General features: G+C 37.0%; 1 protein-coding gene across 2 annotated transcripts in view; it reads left to right on the top strand.

The window, feature by feature from the left end:
* Positions 1 to 20,563, top strand: part of MAP3K1 (mitogen-activated protein kinase kinase kinase 1) — a 60,337-nt gene that overhangs the window by 20,622 nt on the left and 19,152 nt on the right. For both annotated transcript variants that reach the window (XM_040579911.1, XM_040579910.1), the window contains exons 2-4: positions 15,020 to 15,170; positions 17,716 to 17,922; positions 19,582 to 19,782. In XM_040579911.1, coding sequence (XP_040435845.1) covers positions 15,027 to 15,170; positions 17,716 to 17,922; positions 19,582 to 19,782 — 552 coding nt within the window. In that variant the 5' untranslated portion in view covers positions 15,020 to 15,026. The remainder of the gene's footprint in view (positions 1 to 15,019; positions 15,171 to 17,715; positions 17,923 to 19,581; positions 19,783 to 20,563) is intronic.

The raw sequence follows: 20,563 nt of genomic DNA, 5'->3' as shown, positions 1-20,563 counted from the left end.
ACAAAGATGGAACGCCTTACTGTTGTGTCTGAAAAGACTGAAACTTGTTCATCAAAAGTGCCATCCTGTCTCTTTTCCTGGAAAATTTTTGCAGGACTGTTATGAATCGGATTGGAGATCAAATACAATTCAACAGTTTTCCATTCTCTCCTCTCCAAGTTCAAGTGTCAAAATGTGTGGTATTTATTGGGTTATTTTGGTTTTTTGTTTTTTAAGTCACATCCACGTCAGTAGGGAGAAATAGAAATGAGTCATTGAGCTGGTGAGTAGGAACTCCTCATGTTGACATTGCTGCTGGGAAGATGGTATATGAAACTGTTTCAACAGGTCACCTACCCAAGCTGGGATACCTTCTTCCTCTGTAGTGGCATGTGTAGCTGTTAATTCAGAGCCTAGGTATTTAAATTACCACTCGTTCTAATGTTAGTACTTGATCTAAGAGTATCCTGGCAGCACATTCGAGATCCTACTTACACATAAACTTTTATGGACTCCTTGCTGTTAGATTGTTATTTTTTTAATACTCAGTGTATTTTTTTTCATGCTTAAAAGCATCATAGTCTGTAAAACTTAAGTGTTCCATAACCAAACTGAAAAACTTTAAAAGTACCCACAGCAGCAGTAACTTGGATTTTCTTTAATAGATATAGAATGGCAGATAGGAGTGTGGTAAGAAATGAAATTTGGATGTCTTGCTTAAGTGGATTTGCTTTCAGGTCAACGGTCTGAGAAACTCTTTTTAACTTTCTCATTCCTCATATATTTTGAAAGCTGCTTAGTAAAGGAACAAAAAACCCCTTGCAATTCTTACTTTTTCTGTGTTGTCCCATAAAATAGATCTTCAGTAATCTCTCTGAACCTCCAGTTTTAAACAAATTTATATAAATATTTAGTTTGATAGCATTCCCTGGGATTCAACTCTGCGTTTTTTTAAAGACTGCATTATAATATATATTATATATATATTATATATATATAAGCTAAAATAATATTGCTGTCACATACTGCTAGATTGGAATAGATTGGAAGATTGTAGAACCTTGTTGCAGCATGCTGTAAACTGATTTATGTTGCAAAAAATGCAGTACTGATTTTTCTCTTTTATGATCTAGTTCAACTCTGGCTTATAGAGTAGACTTTGTGTCTAATTTCCCTTTTGTTGTAGGAGTACAGCCTTTATTGAATATTAAAAGTAAAATGGTCAGCTTTACCTGGCTTTTTTGAGTTAAAATTCAACATTTCTATTTAATTGAATTTATGTTTTCTAATGGCTAGCTAGGGAAAATGTTGCATCTTGTTCATGCATGACAGGTTTTAAAAGATGAATTACACTGTTTTTTTCTTAAGTTCTTAACTTTAATACTTAATAAATTGAACTTCCAAAACTTGAATTTAAAAATTGCCATCAGAAAGTAGTTATTTTGGGCTGAATTGCATGGAAAACAAACTGAAGCCTCAATTGAAAGCTTTAAAATCTGCTGCTTTCATATAGTAGCTAGCTCTATGCCAACAATATGTATCATCTCCAGCTCTCCCTCTTCTCTGAAAGAGGAAGCACAGTAGTCTTCATGAGTCTAAATGCCGGTCACACACTGTAATTGCTTTTTCTCATTCGGATGTGAACTAAATTTAAGGATGGCATTTTAGTAGCATGGATTCCTGAAGCCTGTGTATTGCACATTGAGTGCTGAATTTTGTGTTAGGTGTGTGGCACTCAGTGTTAAGTGGTAAGTTGAAAACCAGTCTGCTTTAGGAAGACAAGGTCTTCAGTTTTGTTGTTTCCCCCTAGAGCAGATGTGTGGCTGTGAGACCACGTTTTCCAACCTTTTGACATTACAGTTTCGATTGTGAGTTAATTTTATTGAAACTGTCGGAAATCCAGCATCGTTGGAGGGCAGCAGTAAAGCTTGATACATAGGCAGGCAGATACAGGTAATGCATAAAACCCACCTGTGCATCAAAACAGTATTCCTCTTTCCCGTTGTAGGGAGGGGTACATGTGAGATGCTTGCAACAGCATCCAAAGCAGCCTCTTACATTTGAAACCTGGCAGAACTATGGAAATACTGTGCTCTGCATAGGACTTTGTGTAGCAGGCTCTCTGCTTACAGCATGGATTTTAAAAAATTGGCAGTAACAAAATTTAAGATTAAATACATTCATTTTATGATCCCTTCATAAATGAGATTTTCATACTAGGGACTGACACAGTTTATGTGCTTTTCCTGTATAGCTTTAACTTGCCCTGCAAGACTTTTCTTAAAAATATATATGTATTCAATACCTGTGAAACTGAAAATTAAAGCTCTGATACTTTACAAAAACAAAAGCATGCAGGGATAACTTGAATAAAATCCCTGCTATTGAGGACTGAAGCTTCTCTTACCATTTTAAATAAAATGCAGAAATGTTTTCAAATCCACTGCTGCTTAAATCATACTTGCTAGTTCCCAATTATTTTTCCTGTTGATCAGGTGTTGGTGGTAGTGACGACTAGGAAACCATGGAGTATAAGCAAAATATTTGTAATTTGGCTTTCCATTAGTTTAAATGGTTTCAGGATGGTAGCACTTGGGTATATTTTTTTTAGGGAGGCATGCTGAGAAATGTAGAAATATAATAGTTGGGACAAGGAAGGGCTTTCAGTTGAGTGTATTGTTGGCAGTGGACTTCTGTGCTAAAAGATTTCAAGGGTCAAATGTAAATGAATGAAGTTACGTAGATTATGCTATTAGTCTTTGAATCTGCTTAATGATAGAATACATCTTAAAAAGTGGATGTTGTATTTTACTGTTGTTTTCTATGTTCTAGAACAGGCACCTCTGAACCAGGGGCCTGCACATTTCTCCAGGGTTTATAGCTTATTTGTAATTCACAAATTCTGTTTTTCTTAAAAAAAAAAACCACAAAAAAAATAAAGCAAGGCTTTTCCATACAGAGGTAAAATTTTAAAATGAAAAATAAAGTCTGCAAATCAATACATTTGAAAACTATGCTGTAAATTTGGGCTTGGTAAGAAAGCCTTCTAAAGAAAACCTAATCCCTTGTAATTTTAATTTCAATATGGCCTTGCTTCTCATGTGTAATAGTGAAATGACATCTTCCAGATGGATGACAGGAGGTCTCTATTCTGTTTATACAGTTCTCAAATGTGTATCTTGAGAAGCTTGAGAAAACTGTGGAACTTCTTTGAATGTGTAATTAAGTGAGTGTTCATCCTATAAAAAATGTTTTTAATTATTTTAATTTTGGCACATTGTGTAAAGTTTACTCATGCATATCTTAGTTTTTATTAGTAAAGTTACTGTTATAAAAGCATTAGTTCATTCTGGTTTTCTGGTCGCAGGGAAGTAGTACACTGCTTTTATTTCACTGTAAAGCTCTGTTAAGCATTAATGCTTCATGATAGCCTGCCCACATGTTCTATATCAATTTTTTTTAAAATTAGTTCCTTTGGCTGGAGAGGCAGGGATGAAGCAAGGAAACCTTTGTCATTGCTGTATGTTAATACTTAGGCATTTTGAACTTCATGTGGGAGCATCCGAGCATTCTTCGTTGCATTGGGAATATTCATGAAAGGGCTTTGCTATTATTATTTCAGATTTCTTAATCTAAGTTTATAGTATCAGTATTCCAGAGAACTGCTTTGTTAAATTTCAGTCTTAATTTGTAGAGGGCAAACACAATTGTGGACAGAAGGTAGATGTTTGAGGATTGCATTGATGAGCCTACACAAGTAGTCCACAAAAGCCTATACTATAGCATTGCAAAACAAACATGATCTTTGTATGTTGGGGTTGTGGGAGAGCAGTCTAAAAATCTGAAAGTACGCATGTTAACATTAACGTGTTCATATGTTGGTTTTTTTTCTTTGAAGCCATGAACTTCTGCTGCTATCTCAGCTGAAGCCACACTTCAGGGTATTGCACACATGGTTAATAACCGCTTCCTATCTATACCTTTCAGGGTCCTTTTAGCATGGATGAATTGCATAGCAATTTTTCACCAAACTTTTCTTGGTTGCTGGTTCATGGCTTGGAGTCTTCCTTGCAGTTCTGCTTTCACTATCTTAATTGAAAAACTTGAGTGGGCCCCAGGCTTGTTCTGCCAGCTACCTGAAAGATGGTCAGAGTAGCTGTGGGTCATATGTGACTGAAGAAAAATTTGTGTCACTGATCTTAAATGGTAACTGATATCCTAGCTGGTCAGCAACATACAGGAAATTAGAACCTATTAGCTTGAATGCTGACAGTCTATTTCTGGTGAAATGAGAAGCTTAAACGGGCAGATCATTTAAAAGAAAGTTCTGACATCATGCATTTGTAAAGCACGAAATATTCTATCTCTGAGTGTTAGTATTAGATATTTAAAACAAGTCCCAAATAAGGCCAAGCTTGAATTCTGATTGCATCATAATTCTGTTTAAGTTCCCTCTTTGAGGGAATCTAATATGTGAGAAACAGAGATACCTTTGTCATTGAAAACATCTCCTCTGCCCAAGGTATACATGTATCTCTGTATCCCTGTGCTACAAATAATTATCTGCAGATATATTTGGCGTGCATCCCACCAGAAATAACTTCTTTGCTTATCCTGTAACCAGTGCTCTTTAATACAGTTCTTACAATAAGCAAGTAAATGCTTTTTGTAATCACACTTATTTTGTAGCCTCAGCAATATGAGACTACTTCCTCTTCTGAGACATTGGTCACATTTTTGCGTGTGTGGTTTAGGATAAATGAAAAAGCTTTCTTACAAGTCACTATAATGTGATACCTATCCATGGCAGTAAAGAATCATGGAATCATTTAGGTTGGAGAAGAGCTTTAAGATCATAAAGGCCCACTGTTAACCCAGGACTGCCAAGTCCAACACTAAACCATGTTGCCAAGCACCACATCTACGTGTTTTTTAAACACCTCCCTGGGCAGCCTGTCCCAATGCTTGTCAAACCCCTTCAGTGAAAGAATTTTTCCTAATACCAAATCTAAACCTCCCCTGGTGTAACCTGAGGCCGTTTCCTCTTGTCCTGTTATTTGGGAGAAGGGACTGACACCCACCCGCCTACAGCCTCCTTTCAGGCAGTTGTAGAAAGCAGTAAGATCCCCCCTGAGCCTCTTCCTCACCAGGTTGAACACCGCCAGTTCCCTCAGCCGCTCCTCCTAAGACCTGTGCTCTGGACCCTTCACCAGCCCCACTGCCCATCTCTGGACACGCTCCAGCACCTCAGTGTCCTTCTTGCAGTGAGGGGCCCAACACTGAACACAGGATTCGAGGGGCGGCACCACCAGTGCCCAGTGCAGGGGAACGATCCTCTCCACTTTGGAATACAAGCCAGGATGCTGTTGGCCTTGGCCACCTGGGCACTCGCTGCTGGCTCACGTTCAGCTGGCCGCCAACCAGCACCCCCAGGTTCTTTTCAGCCAGGCAGCTTTCCAGCCACTCCTGAGTGCTGCTGTTGATATTTTTGAAATTAATGTTTTTGAGATTTTTTGACAGTTTCAGTTGTTTGAATTGTACAGGTTTTTGAGCTGTCTTGTGTGTCTACAGCACCTGTGTACTGTGATTATAGATGTGAATAAGCAGAGGTAAATTTCATTGTTTTGACAATGTGTTTTTTTCCTCCTTCCCTGATTCTTTTGGATCAATAAAAAGATTACATTAGTGAATTTAGCTACTTTGATTTTGTTTAATAATAGCATATAAAAGTTTGAGTTACTGTTGTAATGCCTTCCCATCAAAAAAACATACAGTTGCCTTGGGGAGAAGATCTCTGAATGGAGTTATGAACTGGAGTTACTCTTTTATTCAGTTGTGCTGCTGATCAGACAGTGAAAGATTAAGTGTCCTGTGCTGGAGAACTCCTTCATTCCTCTTCAAAGATATTTTTAATAGCAGTAAGAAATTACTCAATAGTTTTGCAAACAGATACAGTTGGCATGATCTAGAGTTTATCACTTAATTTAAGATAATATTACTACTTATTTTCAATATATTTTGTGGCTTCGAAGTCCCGCATGAGGTTGGAGACAGGTTTGTTCCAACTACCGTGTAAGTACATATACCAGAACATTTGAATAATGCAATAGTGGGAGATGACCGAGTGTCAGTGTAGATTTAAGGTTGTTCCAGTGTGGTTTAAGTCGCTTTACACAATCCTGACAAAAGGAGAAAGATTTCTCGTACCTGGCAAGCATGGGAACCCTAAAAAAATGCTATCCTTGAATCAAAAATTGCTGCTTAATTTCAAAAATAGATGCAAAAAAATGAGAAGTAGCCAAAGCATTTTCTGGTAGACTGCTGAAAGACAGAAGTGCAGGCACTAGCCGCAGCTCCCCCGTATCATTTTTTTTTATTTCAATTCAAAATGTTATTTGACCTTTTGCAGGAGGTGTAAGGGTTTATTTTTTTTATTTTATTTTTCACTCGCCGCTTTCCCTCCAGTAATAGTTACTGAAGCCATTGGTCTAGAGAGCTCAAGAGTATGGTCAAAGTAGGATGCAGGGAGCTGGTATGTGGAGCTGTATGTACTGAGCACTGGTTTTAGTAAGCAGACGGATGAGAGAGTGCTTGATGACCCACAAAACCTGCTGAAGGTTGGCAGTAGTCCACTGCAAGTCAGTGTCCTTTATGGAGAGAGCCAGTTCACCTGTGACTTTCTGTGGATAGTAGATAAGCTGTCCACTGTGGATCTACCGTAAGTGGGTGAAGGGTTTTAATATGTTGCTATAGGGTTGTATTTCATCACTTAGCAGTTACTCAAAACAGGCTTGCATGGAATTTTTTATTTTATTTCAGCATGCCAGAAAAGCTTTTTATGCTAGAGCTAGAAATATATGTGGAAATGTCTACTCCTCTTTGGCTATTGGAGAAAAATTCAACATATGCATGAATCTTCAGAGTACAAGGATATTTGAATGGGTCTTTTGAGTGTCAGTGAGCAAGACAGATATCTATTTAGCAAGTGTTTAGTGCTTGTTTAGTACAGCTTATTATTCCTATAGCATAAAAAATCATATTAATGATATTAGTTCCCAGTACTACATGGGCAAGAAATATGAAAAGAGAAGAAAAAACAAAGTAGAGCATAAAATTAAGAGATTAATACCAAATAACAAAACCAGGTGCATTAAAAACAAGATACATTAAAAAGAAAACCACAACCAATGGGATGATTAGCATACTAGGGTCCTGCTTCATGACTTCTAAATGCTGCTTCAGTACTACTAGTAGATGACAGTAATAATTTGTTGTCAGCAGCGTACACTAAGACACAAGTGTAACCCTGCGGAGAACTTGTGATTTTTGTCATGGAAGCATGGTAGTCAAAGTTTCTCAGAAAAACAATGAGAGCAAAGCTGTTAATGTCTTTCTGGGTCTCTGATCTCCTTCTGTAAGGCCAGAGGTTGGTGGGGTTTAACACTTTTTGAATTTAGCTTTAAGTCATTTAAAGCCTTACTTCTTTTGAAAAGAGTAAGTTTGGTTCTCTGTCTTTCATACCATTTACTGCCTAACCAGTCATTAAGACTTTAAAATTTTAGAGTATGTTATATTTCTTTGATAGAAATAACATGTCTATAAGCCTTTGCTTTCTTGTGTTCATTTTTAAATATTGCTTTCTTATTAAAATATTGAAATAAATTTATTATTTTGTTTATCTTATTAAAATAAATATTGCTGTTTATTTTTGTGATCATCTTTTGCTGAGAGAACTTTAAAATTCTTTTTCCAGCAGCAGTCTTGGAACGCTTGCTTATCTGCTGATAATTCTGTTGTTTTGAATGGTATAAGAACAGCCTAAATTCACGTTCTCATTTATAACTCCTCCAGAAAATATTTAATATGTTGTAGCTTTTGAAGTCCAAGTTGCTTGCTTGTGTGCTGTTTCATTTCCACCATTCTAATTGGTGGTGGAGAATATAATATGCATGGGTTTATCTGCTTATCCCTGTTACCCTAAACTGATTCGAAGTATGATTTTTTTTTTTGTATAAAATATCTGATGTTATGTTGGGGATAGGGGAGTTAAACTGTCTAAGGATTTCTTTATCTTGTGGATTATGTGTGGAGATGTTTTATTCTGCTCATCCAATATGCAATAAGAAATCTCATCTTTAAAAATAGGACAGGCACTTAGAACAGTATGAATGTTCTTGTATACAAACTATATGGACATATAAAAATAAACTTTCTTTTAGGACTTGGGGTTTATCATACTTTTAATCCCATCTTTCTGTTAATGGCTTCAGACTTGTACATCATCAAGAACTATGTCTGTTCTGACCTGATGCTTTCTGCATCTTAGTCAATTGCATGTCACCTAAAATACTCCAGGTTTGGGGTATGATGGGCTTTAAGAACCGGAATTCAAAGTGCATTTTGGTGCCTAAGAGATTAAACTACATACTACAAGTGAACAATTTGATTCTGTTAAAAGGTGAGTTGATTTAGGTGATACATGACCAAGTAAAAACTTGGTCTTCTACTTCAGCAAGAGATAGAAGGCAGCTCTGGTAGGCTAACCTGGTGGGGAAGAAAATCCCTTTCTAACACCTATGCCAGAGATCCTATAAGCTGGTGCAGAAGAACTAGTCAATCACATAGTTGACTGTGGGTAAGCACTCATATTGTAGCCTTTTCAAGGACATTACCACTGTTCTTGGAGTAAGGCCCAGTACTATGTTGCACTGGGATGGGGGCAGGACGTGTATTCTCTTCAGTTGCCCTAACGTGAACTGGGTATCCTGGGTCCTGTTCTTTGTTGGATTACTGAAGTTTGTCATAGAGTAATAAATTTATGAATATTTGTGTAAGCTGTATTACCACGCTTCAGATATGTTAGTCCAAACACATGAAATTATGAAAATAATTAAGGTGCATAATTATTAGTAGCTTTGGGTCTTGTATCAATATAAATTTCCTACTTCCTGTAGTTTCTAGAAATTTCTAGAAATTTGGCTCAGTAGTGGCATAAACTTAGTTTTATAGAGATAAAATACCAGATTCCCTCTGCAAACCTTTAACACTAAAAGTGAAGAGTGAGAGTTCATCTAATGTAATGCTATTTTTACATCTTGAAAATGCCGCAGTATGTGTATACCTTGATGCATCTGAGTTGGTACTGGGAGACTGAATGACAGCAGGAAGGATTACGGAGCCCTAGGAGCTTTTGTTGTACTTGTTTCAGATGTCTGATAGGCTTCTTAAGAAACACGCAGAAGAGAGAAGCCCATTTCATTAGCTTTGTAGCAAGCATCTGTTGCAAACAGATGCTGGTATTTCTTGGCTTGTTTTGTAGCAGGACTCATTTTCAGTGGCTATTGAATACTGCCAGAATTTCAAACTTATGTCTATGTGGTTTTCAGAGCAAGTAATCCAACAATCTTTTATATATTTCAAGTAGGTGTGTTTGACTTAGAAGCTAAAGAATCCGGGCGGGTAGTTTTACTTCTGTAACTTCAGCCATCCATCTCCGGAGACGCGAGCCTTCATCACTGAGGGGGTGATCCTTCTTGACTGGGTCCTGTGAGGTTCCACTGAAGGTGATGGCTGGGTCTGTGGAGTTAGAGCTTTGGTTGTGAATATTGTCCTGTTAGCAGTGGGATTTGCTCTTTGACAAGTGCACCTTTTGATATATCAGTCTTCAAGAGAGTTGCTTGATAAAATGACTTTACAGGGAGAGAGGACAAAGGGTGTGTCAAACTGGGACCAAATAACAATTACTACCAAACTCGTAGGGGTATAGGCTCAGTAGTTCTTGGTTTAGACCCAAATAACAGAACGTTTTTTCTTTCGTCTTCTCACATTCTGTATAAGTTTGTTTCCCATTTGTAGAAAAATGATGGGAAAAATTGGGTGTGTTTTAGCTTCCAAAACTACTTTAATGTAAAGCTGCAGTGGCTGTCACCTGATGGTATTTTCCAACAGGGAGCCCCACGCTGCCACGATCCTCAGGGCAGCAGAGGTTCCACAGGAGCCTGCTGGGTGTTACGTTTCTCTGTTTAATTACATCTGGGCATTTATGCTTTTTCTGTATTCTTAGAAAGTATAAATAATTTATATATTATGTTTCAAAATATACGTAGGAAGGTAAGCTTATTTGAGGTACATGGAAGGATGTTTCTAGTGCAGAGTGCTTGTTAGTAATTCATCTAAGTGACATAAGAAAGTGGCTATTTTTAATGCAGCTGAAAGGCAAACAGAGGATGTAGAATATCACTCAATATATAGTCCTTGTGAGTTTCAGTGGATGGTGTGTTGGCCAGATGGAGAGCCTACATTATTCTGAAGGGAAGATGATGAAGAGCTGCTGGGAGAAGGTGGGGCAGCCAGAAAAAAAAAAAAAAGTTTTCCCTTTTGAGTTTGTCAGGTATTCTGACAGAAGAATAGTGCTTAATTTCACATTTATATAAAATTTGGCTAAAGCTCTTATAAATGTTTTAGGAAGCCGGATTCATTAGTCTCTAGGAAGTAGTTTGTTTGATGTTGTCTTTAAGTTGCAGCTGCTGCCATTTAGTATCAGGTTGAGAAAGTTCCCTGTTAAGTTTTTCATTTTAATAGAATAATTGATCTTTTGCTTTGTTAGGATGGACACAAGTGGTTAGATGATAGAAGACAACACTGGTGGATCAGGAGGAGAAGGAATGGGAGACTGGCAGGAACACAGACAATCCTTTGCTCATTTTGATCTGATTTTTTTTTTTACTACTTTTGATATCATAAAAATACATAATGGCAAAAGAGAAACTGCAAGCAGTACTGGAACTGTTAGTGGCAAGAAGTAACTTAAGCCACTAATAGTTGACCTTTTCAATTCACGGAATGGCTAACTCATGTCCCCAGTCCCGGTGCTGAATGCTGCTCCTAGCATACCTCCAGGCCAGCTGACTACTCCAGCATTCGTGGGACACGTTGAGGCTTCAGTTACAGGTAGCTGGGTGCCCATATTCTTAATTCTTGCTTAAGGTCCCCAAAATTAGTTCTGTACATCCTGTCTAAGTTCACCCCCAGTATTGATTGTCACCATATATGGCATTTGCACTAACAGAATATATAACTTCTCCCATATTTGTTCCTTTTTCATTCAGTGCTTTTCCGTCAGACCCCGAGCTCTTCCCCTCACAACCTGTTGTTGCTATTGCATTGATTGTTCTGATAGAGCTGCTGTGTGATCACTTTTGTTAATGAATTTTTTTTTCTGTGGTCATCCATAGTTTGACCACTGCTGATATGCAAGTTACCTTTGTTAACTTTCTTCAGACAATGTTAAAAAAAAAATGCCCACACTTTTTCTTTTTTACTCAGCAGCTAACTATTTTCCACCCTGTGATTGGGTATTTGTGAATATAGCACACAGCTTCCATTTCCTTGGTGGATTGACTCTTTCCTGTGTCAAAAGTTGCCTTTTTCCTGTTTTCCTGCTGCTAATGAAATCTGGTCCAGCAGGGGTATTGGCTAAAGCTGTTTGCCCAAATAAGATAGCAGAGAAGCCAAGACATCTGTTTCTAAACATTCAGAAGCATAGGGGAATGAATTGAAGCTATGATTTGGCTTTCCTATGCCATTATATGCCTTTCATAAGAAAATTACTTGCAGAGGATTAGTATCAAATTCACTGAGCTATTCAGAATTAAATCTTGCTTGTGTATTTCACAATAGTTTGCTAAATAACACGTGTATTGCATACCTTGCTTAAAAGTATTGAACCATTGATCCATAGAGAACAAGTTGTTAATAATCTAACTATTCAATTACTGTTTGCAAGTCTTCAAAACTGACACAGAAACAAAGGACAATGTTTTGCCTTTTCTGTTGCACAAGACATTCCAGTAGGCTGTTTCTATGCAGTACATTAATCTTATTGTATTTAGTTTTATAGTTCGTGAAGCAAATAATCCAAAGTGAATAATGCAGATATTAATGTGCAGACCACGGAGCTTAGGCGATAAATAAAAAAGGTAGTCACTGCATTGTTGAGCTTGCTCAGTACTTTAGAATTACAATTTAGATTTCTTTCTTTGGAATTTCTTGACTGATGATACAGGAGCTAATGTCTGTTGGTTTAAAATTACTAATAAAAATAATTTCAAAGATCCTTAATGGTGCCGTTTGGCGGGGGGGGGAGAGAGAGGTGTGTGTGCAAAGTTAAAAATTAAAATTTCCCTGGAAGAAAGCCTTATATCTTTTTTGCTTGATTCATGAAAAGCTGAGGCATTTTAGAGCAAAATCCTTGCTTCCTGATGAAGCTGAGGGGTGGGCTGTTGAGAAATGTCAGACTCCCTGGTCCAAGTTAACATGTTCTCCAAGATTTGTGGTTTTGCCCTGCTCCTTAGCTTTGTCACTGCTGTTCAAATAAAGCACCACCTGACAGTCACTTAACCATTGTTACCTTGACTAATGAATAGGTTTTGCTGTGCAAAGACCGGAATGCTCTGTACCCTGCAGGATCCAAGTCCTTGGAGGAATAAGCTTTGGATTTATTATTTTTCTTTTGTGCAGAGGTACAGTGATATGGAGACTGGCAACCTAGCCATTGCCACGTAGGAAAAGTTCAGCTTGCCTGGAAGAGATGAGGGTGTTTGCTTTAGGTTAAAAAAAATAATAATAATTGGAAAAAACCTCACAGGTTCAGGGCCACAAAATGCGGATGTCCTGCAGTATGTAGGAGCTTTGTGCAGTCACAGGAAAATTATTTTTTCCACAGACCCAACAGTATAAAAATACTTAATAAATATTTTGGCCAAGCTTGAGTTAAAATATGAAGTTTTCTTGAGCATTTCAGAAACAGTGTTCTATAAAAATACACATAATACTTCAATTCTGCAGGAAGATAACCGTGGTTTACCAGCAAAAGCTTTCAGAGTCGGTTGGGTTTTCCCACCTGCGTGGAAGCAAAGCACAAGAGTTCTTTGTGCAGGCGAGAGTAGATCAGTTTAGCTGTCACATGAGAGGAAGATAGCTGCTTCTGCTTTTTAGAGAACAAGCACAGATTGTGAAGCCTCTGCTGTTGTATTACATTGTTCACGAATTCAAGTCCAAGGGCCTCTAAAAGACTTTTTTTATATCAGTTGGGAAGTTAATCATGGTTATATGAACAAATGAAATACTGTGTCATTCTTTCACTGCTGGGGTAGTGTTTTGTGTCTTGTATACAAAGTGTTCATGCAACTGAGATGGTTCATGCCATGGAATAACTAATATAAAAAACCAGAGTAAATCTATTTTTAACTGTATTATTTCAGCACTGTACTGTTCTTACATAAAAATTTTTGTCTTAATTGATGTGGTTTTGACTGAGGAAAAAATGTAAAGTTGATCCTTTGTATACAATACTTTTTGCCCTATTTTAAACTTCTAGGCATATTCTCCATTTGAACTCTACCTGCTGCTATAGTGTCTTCATTTTTCATGAATTATCACTAGGGGTTTTTTGTCTCTTTCTAGAAGGCAAAGTATGGAATTTAGTGCTGGGACAAAAATAATTTTTGTCATTTGCAGTATTTTGAAGTTAAGTAAGCATTAATACTTAACCTCTGAAAAAAAATCATTCTTATGTGGATTGTGTTTCTATTTTTAAAGTCTTTAATCACTGGACACAGTTCTGAGTGTTTAAAATCAGTTACTAACAGTAGGTTTAGATGTTGCTTGAAAGAAAATATATTTTGTTTACAGTATCCATCTGCTTATTACATTTCAGTACTGAACAGGAAGAATTATTTCCTGCTCAGAATACTTTGTTTCCTTTGTCCCTGCAATGAGAGGAAAAAAAAACAGGAGTACTCCTAACCGTTGAAAACTTCTTGGTTTTTTTAAGTAGGGATTTGAGATAAATGAACTTTATTAATACAGTGCTGATGAAGATAAGAATTATAATTTCAACATTATCTTATTGCAGTGAATGTTACAGGGAATATGCTGTAGGTCATCATACAGTACGCGAATTTAGTTTCAACCACATTATGAAATGTCTTAGAAGCTGAAGACTGCATGCCTCAAAGCAGCAGTTGTGTATATATATATATATTATGTAGCCTTATCTTGCACTTTAAGTTGTGATTTTAATTCTGAAGTAAATTTTCATTCTGAGAGTTGGCTTAATCAAGCTTGTGTGGTTTTAAACATCAAGAAGATGGGTGGGTGGGGATCATGTGCTGCTGCTTAAGAATGTGGGTGTTTTGTGATGTAGCAGATAGCTCAACAGAGTCAGGAAATCTTCCAGACTGCTCATATTTGGGTTTCAGTGTCTAGCAGTATTTTTTTGTTGCTTCGTTCATTGTTGCCAGCAATCACAAGCAACTACTTTGCTGTAGGTCAAAAAAGTACAAGCCTAGATAAGATTACACTTTCATTTTACAAATATAAACTTGCTGTGAATTTTGCTGTAATTGTAGCTGATTTGAAGAGCTTTTGAGTAATCAGCTACTCAGAAAGCAACTCTCATAGCCACTAGCCTTACTTTCATGACTTCTGTGTGTAGTTTAAACATAGTAAGTGTGTATTAGTTTACAAGTCCTCTTTTCTGAGGAAGAGTTCATGTATAGGAAGAGGCCCCACATACATAGTTTCATGCTTGTGCATCCTATGAAGGTGGAAAATTTTCACTGTTAATTTATATTCATTTTTTTAATTGTTTAAAATAGAGGTTGCAAGCTTTGGATTGCCAAGGAATGCATGAACAATCACAACACTTGTGTGAAACCTTTGGTGAATGACATGACTTATTGAGTAATTTTGTATTGGTTTAACATTTGCCAAGACCTTTCTTTTTACTAGGTGTCCAATGCTACAAGCAGTACACACATTTTAAAGAAATAGCCCTTAAAACAGGTGTGCTGCAAATGGCAGACTAGCACATTAGTCATAATTCTTAAAAGGCTTGCTGCAGTCAGTTGGAAGTAATGTTTTAGGAGCTGCTTTGCAAGGAGAGGGAGAATACGATGGCACAAAATTTAAGAATGCTGTGGTATTACACTTTAACAAAAATTAATTCCGTTTATGACTTTTTTTTTCTTTGCTGTAGTCGTGACATGGAGAATAAAGAAACCCTCAGGGAGTTGCAGAAGATGGATGACCGCCCAGAAGAGCGCATGATCAGGGAGAAACTCAAGGCAACGTGTATGCCAGCCTGGAAGCATGAATGGCTGGAAAGAAGAAGCAGGAGAGGCCCTGTGGTAAGTGGCCCTGATGGAAGGGCAATATCTGTAACAGCAATTACAAATAAAAATCCCATAAACTTCTTTCTATTGGAAACCTCTGTTTCTTAATATTTGCATGCTCTTAATTATGGGTGTTCCATTCATTTTGTACAAGCTGTTTAACAGGAAATTGTGGTTGACTTTCTGAAATGTACACGTTTATTAAGCTCTGTTTTTAAGGAAAAAGCACAGGGTCCTGCTGCTGATCTGTGTAATATAAAATAATACCGTAACGATACTGCCCTCTAATGTCACCAACAAAAGTAGCTCCTGTTTATTAGGTAAAAAACAGTTTGAGTGTGTAATTGTACAATAACACTTCGTACTTGATTCTTAGGGGTTTCATGACTTCACTTTTTCTTAGTTTGAAAACATTAAAGTTTTCTATGTATTGTAACAGAAGTGTGTGGAATTTTTGTTAGGTGAAAAATCAAACTGCAGTCTTACTAAAACCAGAGCTAAGTAACTCCTTCACACGTCTCAACTCTGCTAAACTTTGGATGCCAGAGTATTCTGTTAGCTTTTTGAGTAATGCTTTTGTATAAATGGCTTGGAAGTGGTTTTAAGAAATTGCAGGTAGGTTAAACCTGAAATTTATTAAGCAAAGTTACAATTCTGTTCAGTATAATGCTTGTTAATTAATAGCCATTAGTTACCTATACATGTAGTTGCATTGGCCAATGTGACTGCCATGCACCACTTGATGTGAGTGCTAATTTAAAGCTAAGATCATCATCATCTGATGCAGTAGACAAGTGTTTGGGGACAGCTTTTTTAGAGCAGAAATAAGAGGGTTCTGTGGGTAACTTTCTATCATGAGAAGGGACATTGAAAATGCTGGCAAGTGCACCAAAAAAGCAATACATCAGAGGGTCAAATAACACAAAACCGTTCTTAATATACAAATTTTTAAATGAATCTTGCTTACTGCGTAGCTTGAAATTTTTTCCCTGCCCACTTTCCTTGAGGTTTCTGGCTTTCTTAATACAACTTTTGATGTTCCAGATTCTCAATTACTACCATTTGATTTTTTAAAATGTTTTCAAGCACTAGCAGCTGGTAACTGTACTAGTTCACAGGCACATGAATTTGCATTCCGATCTTGCAGAAAAGAAAAAGTATTACAACAATTGATAGGAGGCAAATAAAGACTGCACTGCTTTTTTTTTTTTTTTATACTTCTGCTTTATCCTGTTCAGTTTCATAATCGGGTAGCAGTATAATTAAAAACAATAGCACCAAAGTTTTTTGAAAAGTTCATATTTGCAATACATTAAATATGGTGACTCCTTAAAGTAAAATTAGCAGTGCTAGGCATCAAAGCTATAAATGGAGATTTTTCTTCTCTTGAGCAGTGCCCATATGCTAGTCCACAACCTTCTTAGTGTCATCTTCTCCCTGGAGCCTGCTGAAAGCGAAATGCATTTCAGGGTAGTGGAATGGCTTCAGTTGGATCAGTTAAATGCTTCGGTTTAAAATAGCATTTGACCTTGTGGATGCAGTCCAAATCATCAGGTAGAAATGCACCGAGTCTTGATGTCTCTTCCTCACCATACCCTGAGCAGAGAGAGCCTGCTATTTTTTGGCTAAATCAGAGACCTTCGGAACTTTCTAGGAGAGTTCTGCTCTGTTAATCTGAAGTTTTACTTGGAGCGTCCTTCCAACTTTGAGTCAAGCCTCATAAGACATGGAGAAATGTGGAACTAAAACTGATTCTGGCCGCTGTGACTGCTTTTAATTTGATTCCCAGTGGTCTTAATCTTCTAATGCATTATGTGGTTTTGAGGGGCAGGCAGCTGAAAATTTTCCTGAAATGCTCCATACCTCAGTGTCAACATTCAGCGTTCATGCAACAAAGCACTGTATTGGAAGTGTATGTACTTACATTGCTTGAGCACATGCGTGCTGTAGTGCAGCACTAAGCAATGATTAGCTCAGATACCAGATGGGGTGTAGCTGCTTTACTTGTATGGCAGACAGAAAACCCAGGTGTGGCTCTAACAGAGCACAGCACACCTTAGTTTTGCTGCATTGCCTCCAGATGTAAAGTAATTTTCACTTTACAAGTGTTGTGCTGTAGAAATAGCAACCTTAATATTTCTCAGCTGATACTTAGTGTACTGTAACACCGGATCCATCTTTTACACTCCTAATAAGCAGATAGTGCCTGTAAAAGGAAATTCTTTTGGCTGCTATGATCCAAATGGGGGAACTGCTGTCTTTCAAGATACTGTGAATGACAATTACAGAAGTACTTTCAGAATCAAATCATTTGCTGCCACAACTAACATAAGCAGTGCAAATGGACAGGAAAAAAGGTTTCTGCTTCTGTGTTGTGTATAGATGAACAGGATAACCCCTATTAGATGTTAATATTAGAACCTAGGCAATATGCAAACTTAGTATGTCTGGATAATGGCTTAATTATATAATGCTAGCAAAATAAGTTTTGATGAATCTGTTTTGCTTTAGTGTAAAATGATCAATTTATAATTCTAACATGTAGTTTAATTCTTGCAAGGTGGTGAAACCCATCTCTGGGAAAGGAGATGGATCAGAAATGAACAAACTCTCTCTGGAACCTCAAGCTGAAGGGCAAAGCACTCCTTCTTCACCTACACAGAAAGGAAGACGTAGTCCTTCTCCTAGTAGCTCCTCTTCATCATCTTCTAGGACAGTTAAATCTGAATCACCGGGTGTTAGAAGAAAAAGGGTATCTCCAGTGCCTGTAAGTTGCAAACTGTGATGTAACTTTTAATTTGACTATATTCTGCAATCTTTTGCTTATAGAGGCGATTAATCCTCCCTGTGTAGGGCAAGGTGCTGATACAAAGGGGTCCTTGACAGGGTATCTCCACCTGAGTGAGGTATACATTAATTGTGCTCTGTGTCATTTCTTATATCTGCAGTTTTATTCTCTACTTAAGTGTGTGTTTTCTTTTTAGTTCAGTCCTGCTTTAGGTTTTTATGTCCAGGAAATAAATGAAGAAATACAGATACTCAGTTGTGAAGAGATGTATGTTCTCTTAGCTTGATTTGCACAAAGAGGTGCTAATAGTTTGGGTTTTTTTCCTGCAGTTTTGCATGTCAGTTCTCCAGGCATGTATACTTGGGGATGGGATTGTTGATGGGATCAATGACTTTATGTACAGATTAGGGAAGATTTAGGTATGTGCATTGTTAGAAAACTAAAATCACTATCATTACGTTTGAGAAGATTTGGAATAGAACGCTTCAAGCAATAGAAACTGGCTTCATTAAAGAAGATCAAGACTATAATAGTGTCTAACAGGATTGCTTGTTATAAAAATGTTCATCCACAGTTCAGGTTCAGTTGACTTGTCTACAGATTAACAATGTAATAGAGTAAGAATAAGGTCTAATTGCTTTTATTGTCCCATTACTGTAAACAAGGTTTCCCAAATTAATTAAAATATATGTTGCCATTTCTCTGAACTAAGAACTAATATCAGAAGTTACAGCACTGCAGCACAGCTCCTTTCTTCTTTGAGAAGACAAATTGAAAGGTTAAAAATAAACAAGCCAAACAACAACAACAAAAAAAAAAACCCCACAGAAACCCCACCGCAACACCAAAACCACAACAACCCACCGGCTGATTTAGCCTTTGATTCATTTTTTACTTGATTTGGTTTTCTTTTGGTTTTTTTATTAACCTTTCCTATGAAAAACCAGGGTTCAAGCTATCTTTTACTTAACTGAAGGACAGAGAGTCAATGCACATCATAACATAAAATTTTGAAGTGGATATAAATCAAAGCAGAAGATTTTAAATTGGACAGAGCTATTAACACATCTCATAATGTTAGAAATATGAAGAATTTAAATGAGGACTGGGGCCATTGAATTTTTGATCATGGGGAAGCAAAACCAAGAAACCCTATGCTGAGCTGAAAGGTGCTTTGGTTGTGCAAAGAAGAGGAAGAGGTATCCTTTTTCTTTTTCTTTGGAATTTCTTTAAACTTCTGTTTCTTGTTGACCGTATGTTCCCTTTCGAAAATTGTAGTCATAGGATTTCTTCAGAAATTTATATGTATTAGTGTTATAACCTTATATAATTTCCTGTAATGAGTCACAAGTCTGATTATCTTCTGATTGGATTATACTTGATAATTCAGTTGTAATATGGTAAGGTAACTAATGAAAACTCGAAAATAGAAACAATTTAAAATACTTTTTCTGTCAACGTCAGACAAACTTAGTTTTTCTTTTTTCCTCAAGTTCTGGGCGTATAGTCTAAGCAGGTTTTAGCAGTTTCAGGGACTCTCTTATTCTATGTCATTTGGAGGAAAACCAAACCAGAACCCAAATACCTAATCAAACTTACTGTTGTCTGGGAAATGCTTATAATTGAACTGCTGTGTAGTTTCAGAGTGGACGAATAACACCACCTCGACGAGCCCCATCTCCAGATGGCTTCTCTCCATACAGCCCTGAGGAGACAAATCGTCGTGTCAACAAAGTTATGCGAGCCAGGCTGTACTTGCTGCAGCAGATAGGACCCAACTCTTTCTTAATTGGAGGAGACAGCCCTGATAATAAATACAGAGTGTTTATTGGACCTCAGGTAGAGGACGTTTTTGTGTTGTCAGTAGCTTTTATTAATTTATAGTTATTCTTGGAAAACTGTTCAACATGAAATTAGATCAAGTGTTTGTTGCCAGCCCATGATAATGGTTTTATAAAGCAATATTTAAAAGTTGTAGTCTGTGCTCATGTAATGTTAATGGTCAGCTTGTATTTTGGCTACATGTAGCAAGTACATGAGTTCTGTCTAAAGTTTCTGTTAAACAAAAAAACCCACCACCAAACCTCTTGTTTAGAAGTAATTATTATTGTTCTGTCTACTTCTCATTCCTGGTGTAGCTTTGAATTATACATCTGAAGTATTTTTGGCTAAAATTTGGACACTTCATTTTCCTAGTTTCTCATTCTGAAACATTTTATTCCCTCTTATTTGTGGAATATATATAAATGACAAGCACAAGACATAATTCCTTTTAATGGTGTGATTATTTTAATTACACCCATAGTGAGGTCCTTTTCATAGTAGTGTGATGCTGCATTGGGAAACATCTAGGTTTTTGAGTAAGTAGAAGCAACCTATTTAGGTTCGATTGCTGTCATGTTATGGATATATAGTGATTATATGCATGAACTTGTTCTATTATGAAGTGTAGCAATAACTTCAGTTCATTTAAAAAAAAAAATTTAAAAGGGGGGAGGGGGGATGTCAGTTGAAAACTGGTGTAATAGTCTGCTTTTTCATGTATATTCCTGAATAATATTTTGGGAATTCTCATTTTCTATAAGGCCAAGTAAGAAGATATTTATGCCTGTATATGAAA

This window comes from Falco naumanni, chromosome Z (assembly GCF_017639655.2).
Source record: "Falco naumanni isolate bFalNau1 chromosome Z, bFalNau1.pat, whole genome shotgun sequence".
In the NCBI taxonomy this organism is placed as follows: Eukaryota; Metazoa; Chordata; class Aves; order Falconiformes; family Falconidae; genus Falco; species Falco naumanni.
This window is presented reverse-complemented; position numbering and strand designations above follow the sequence as displayed.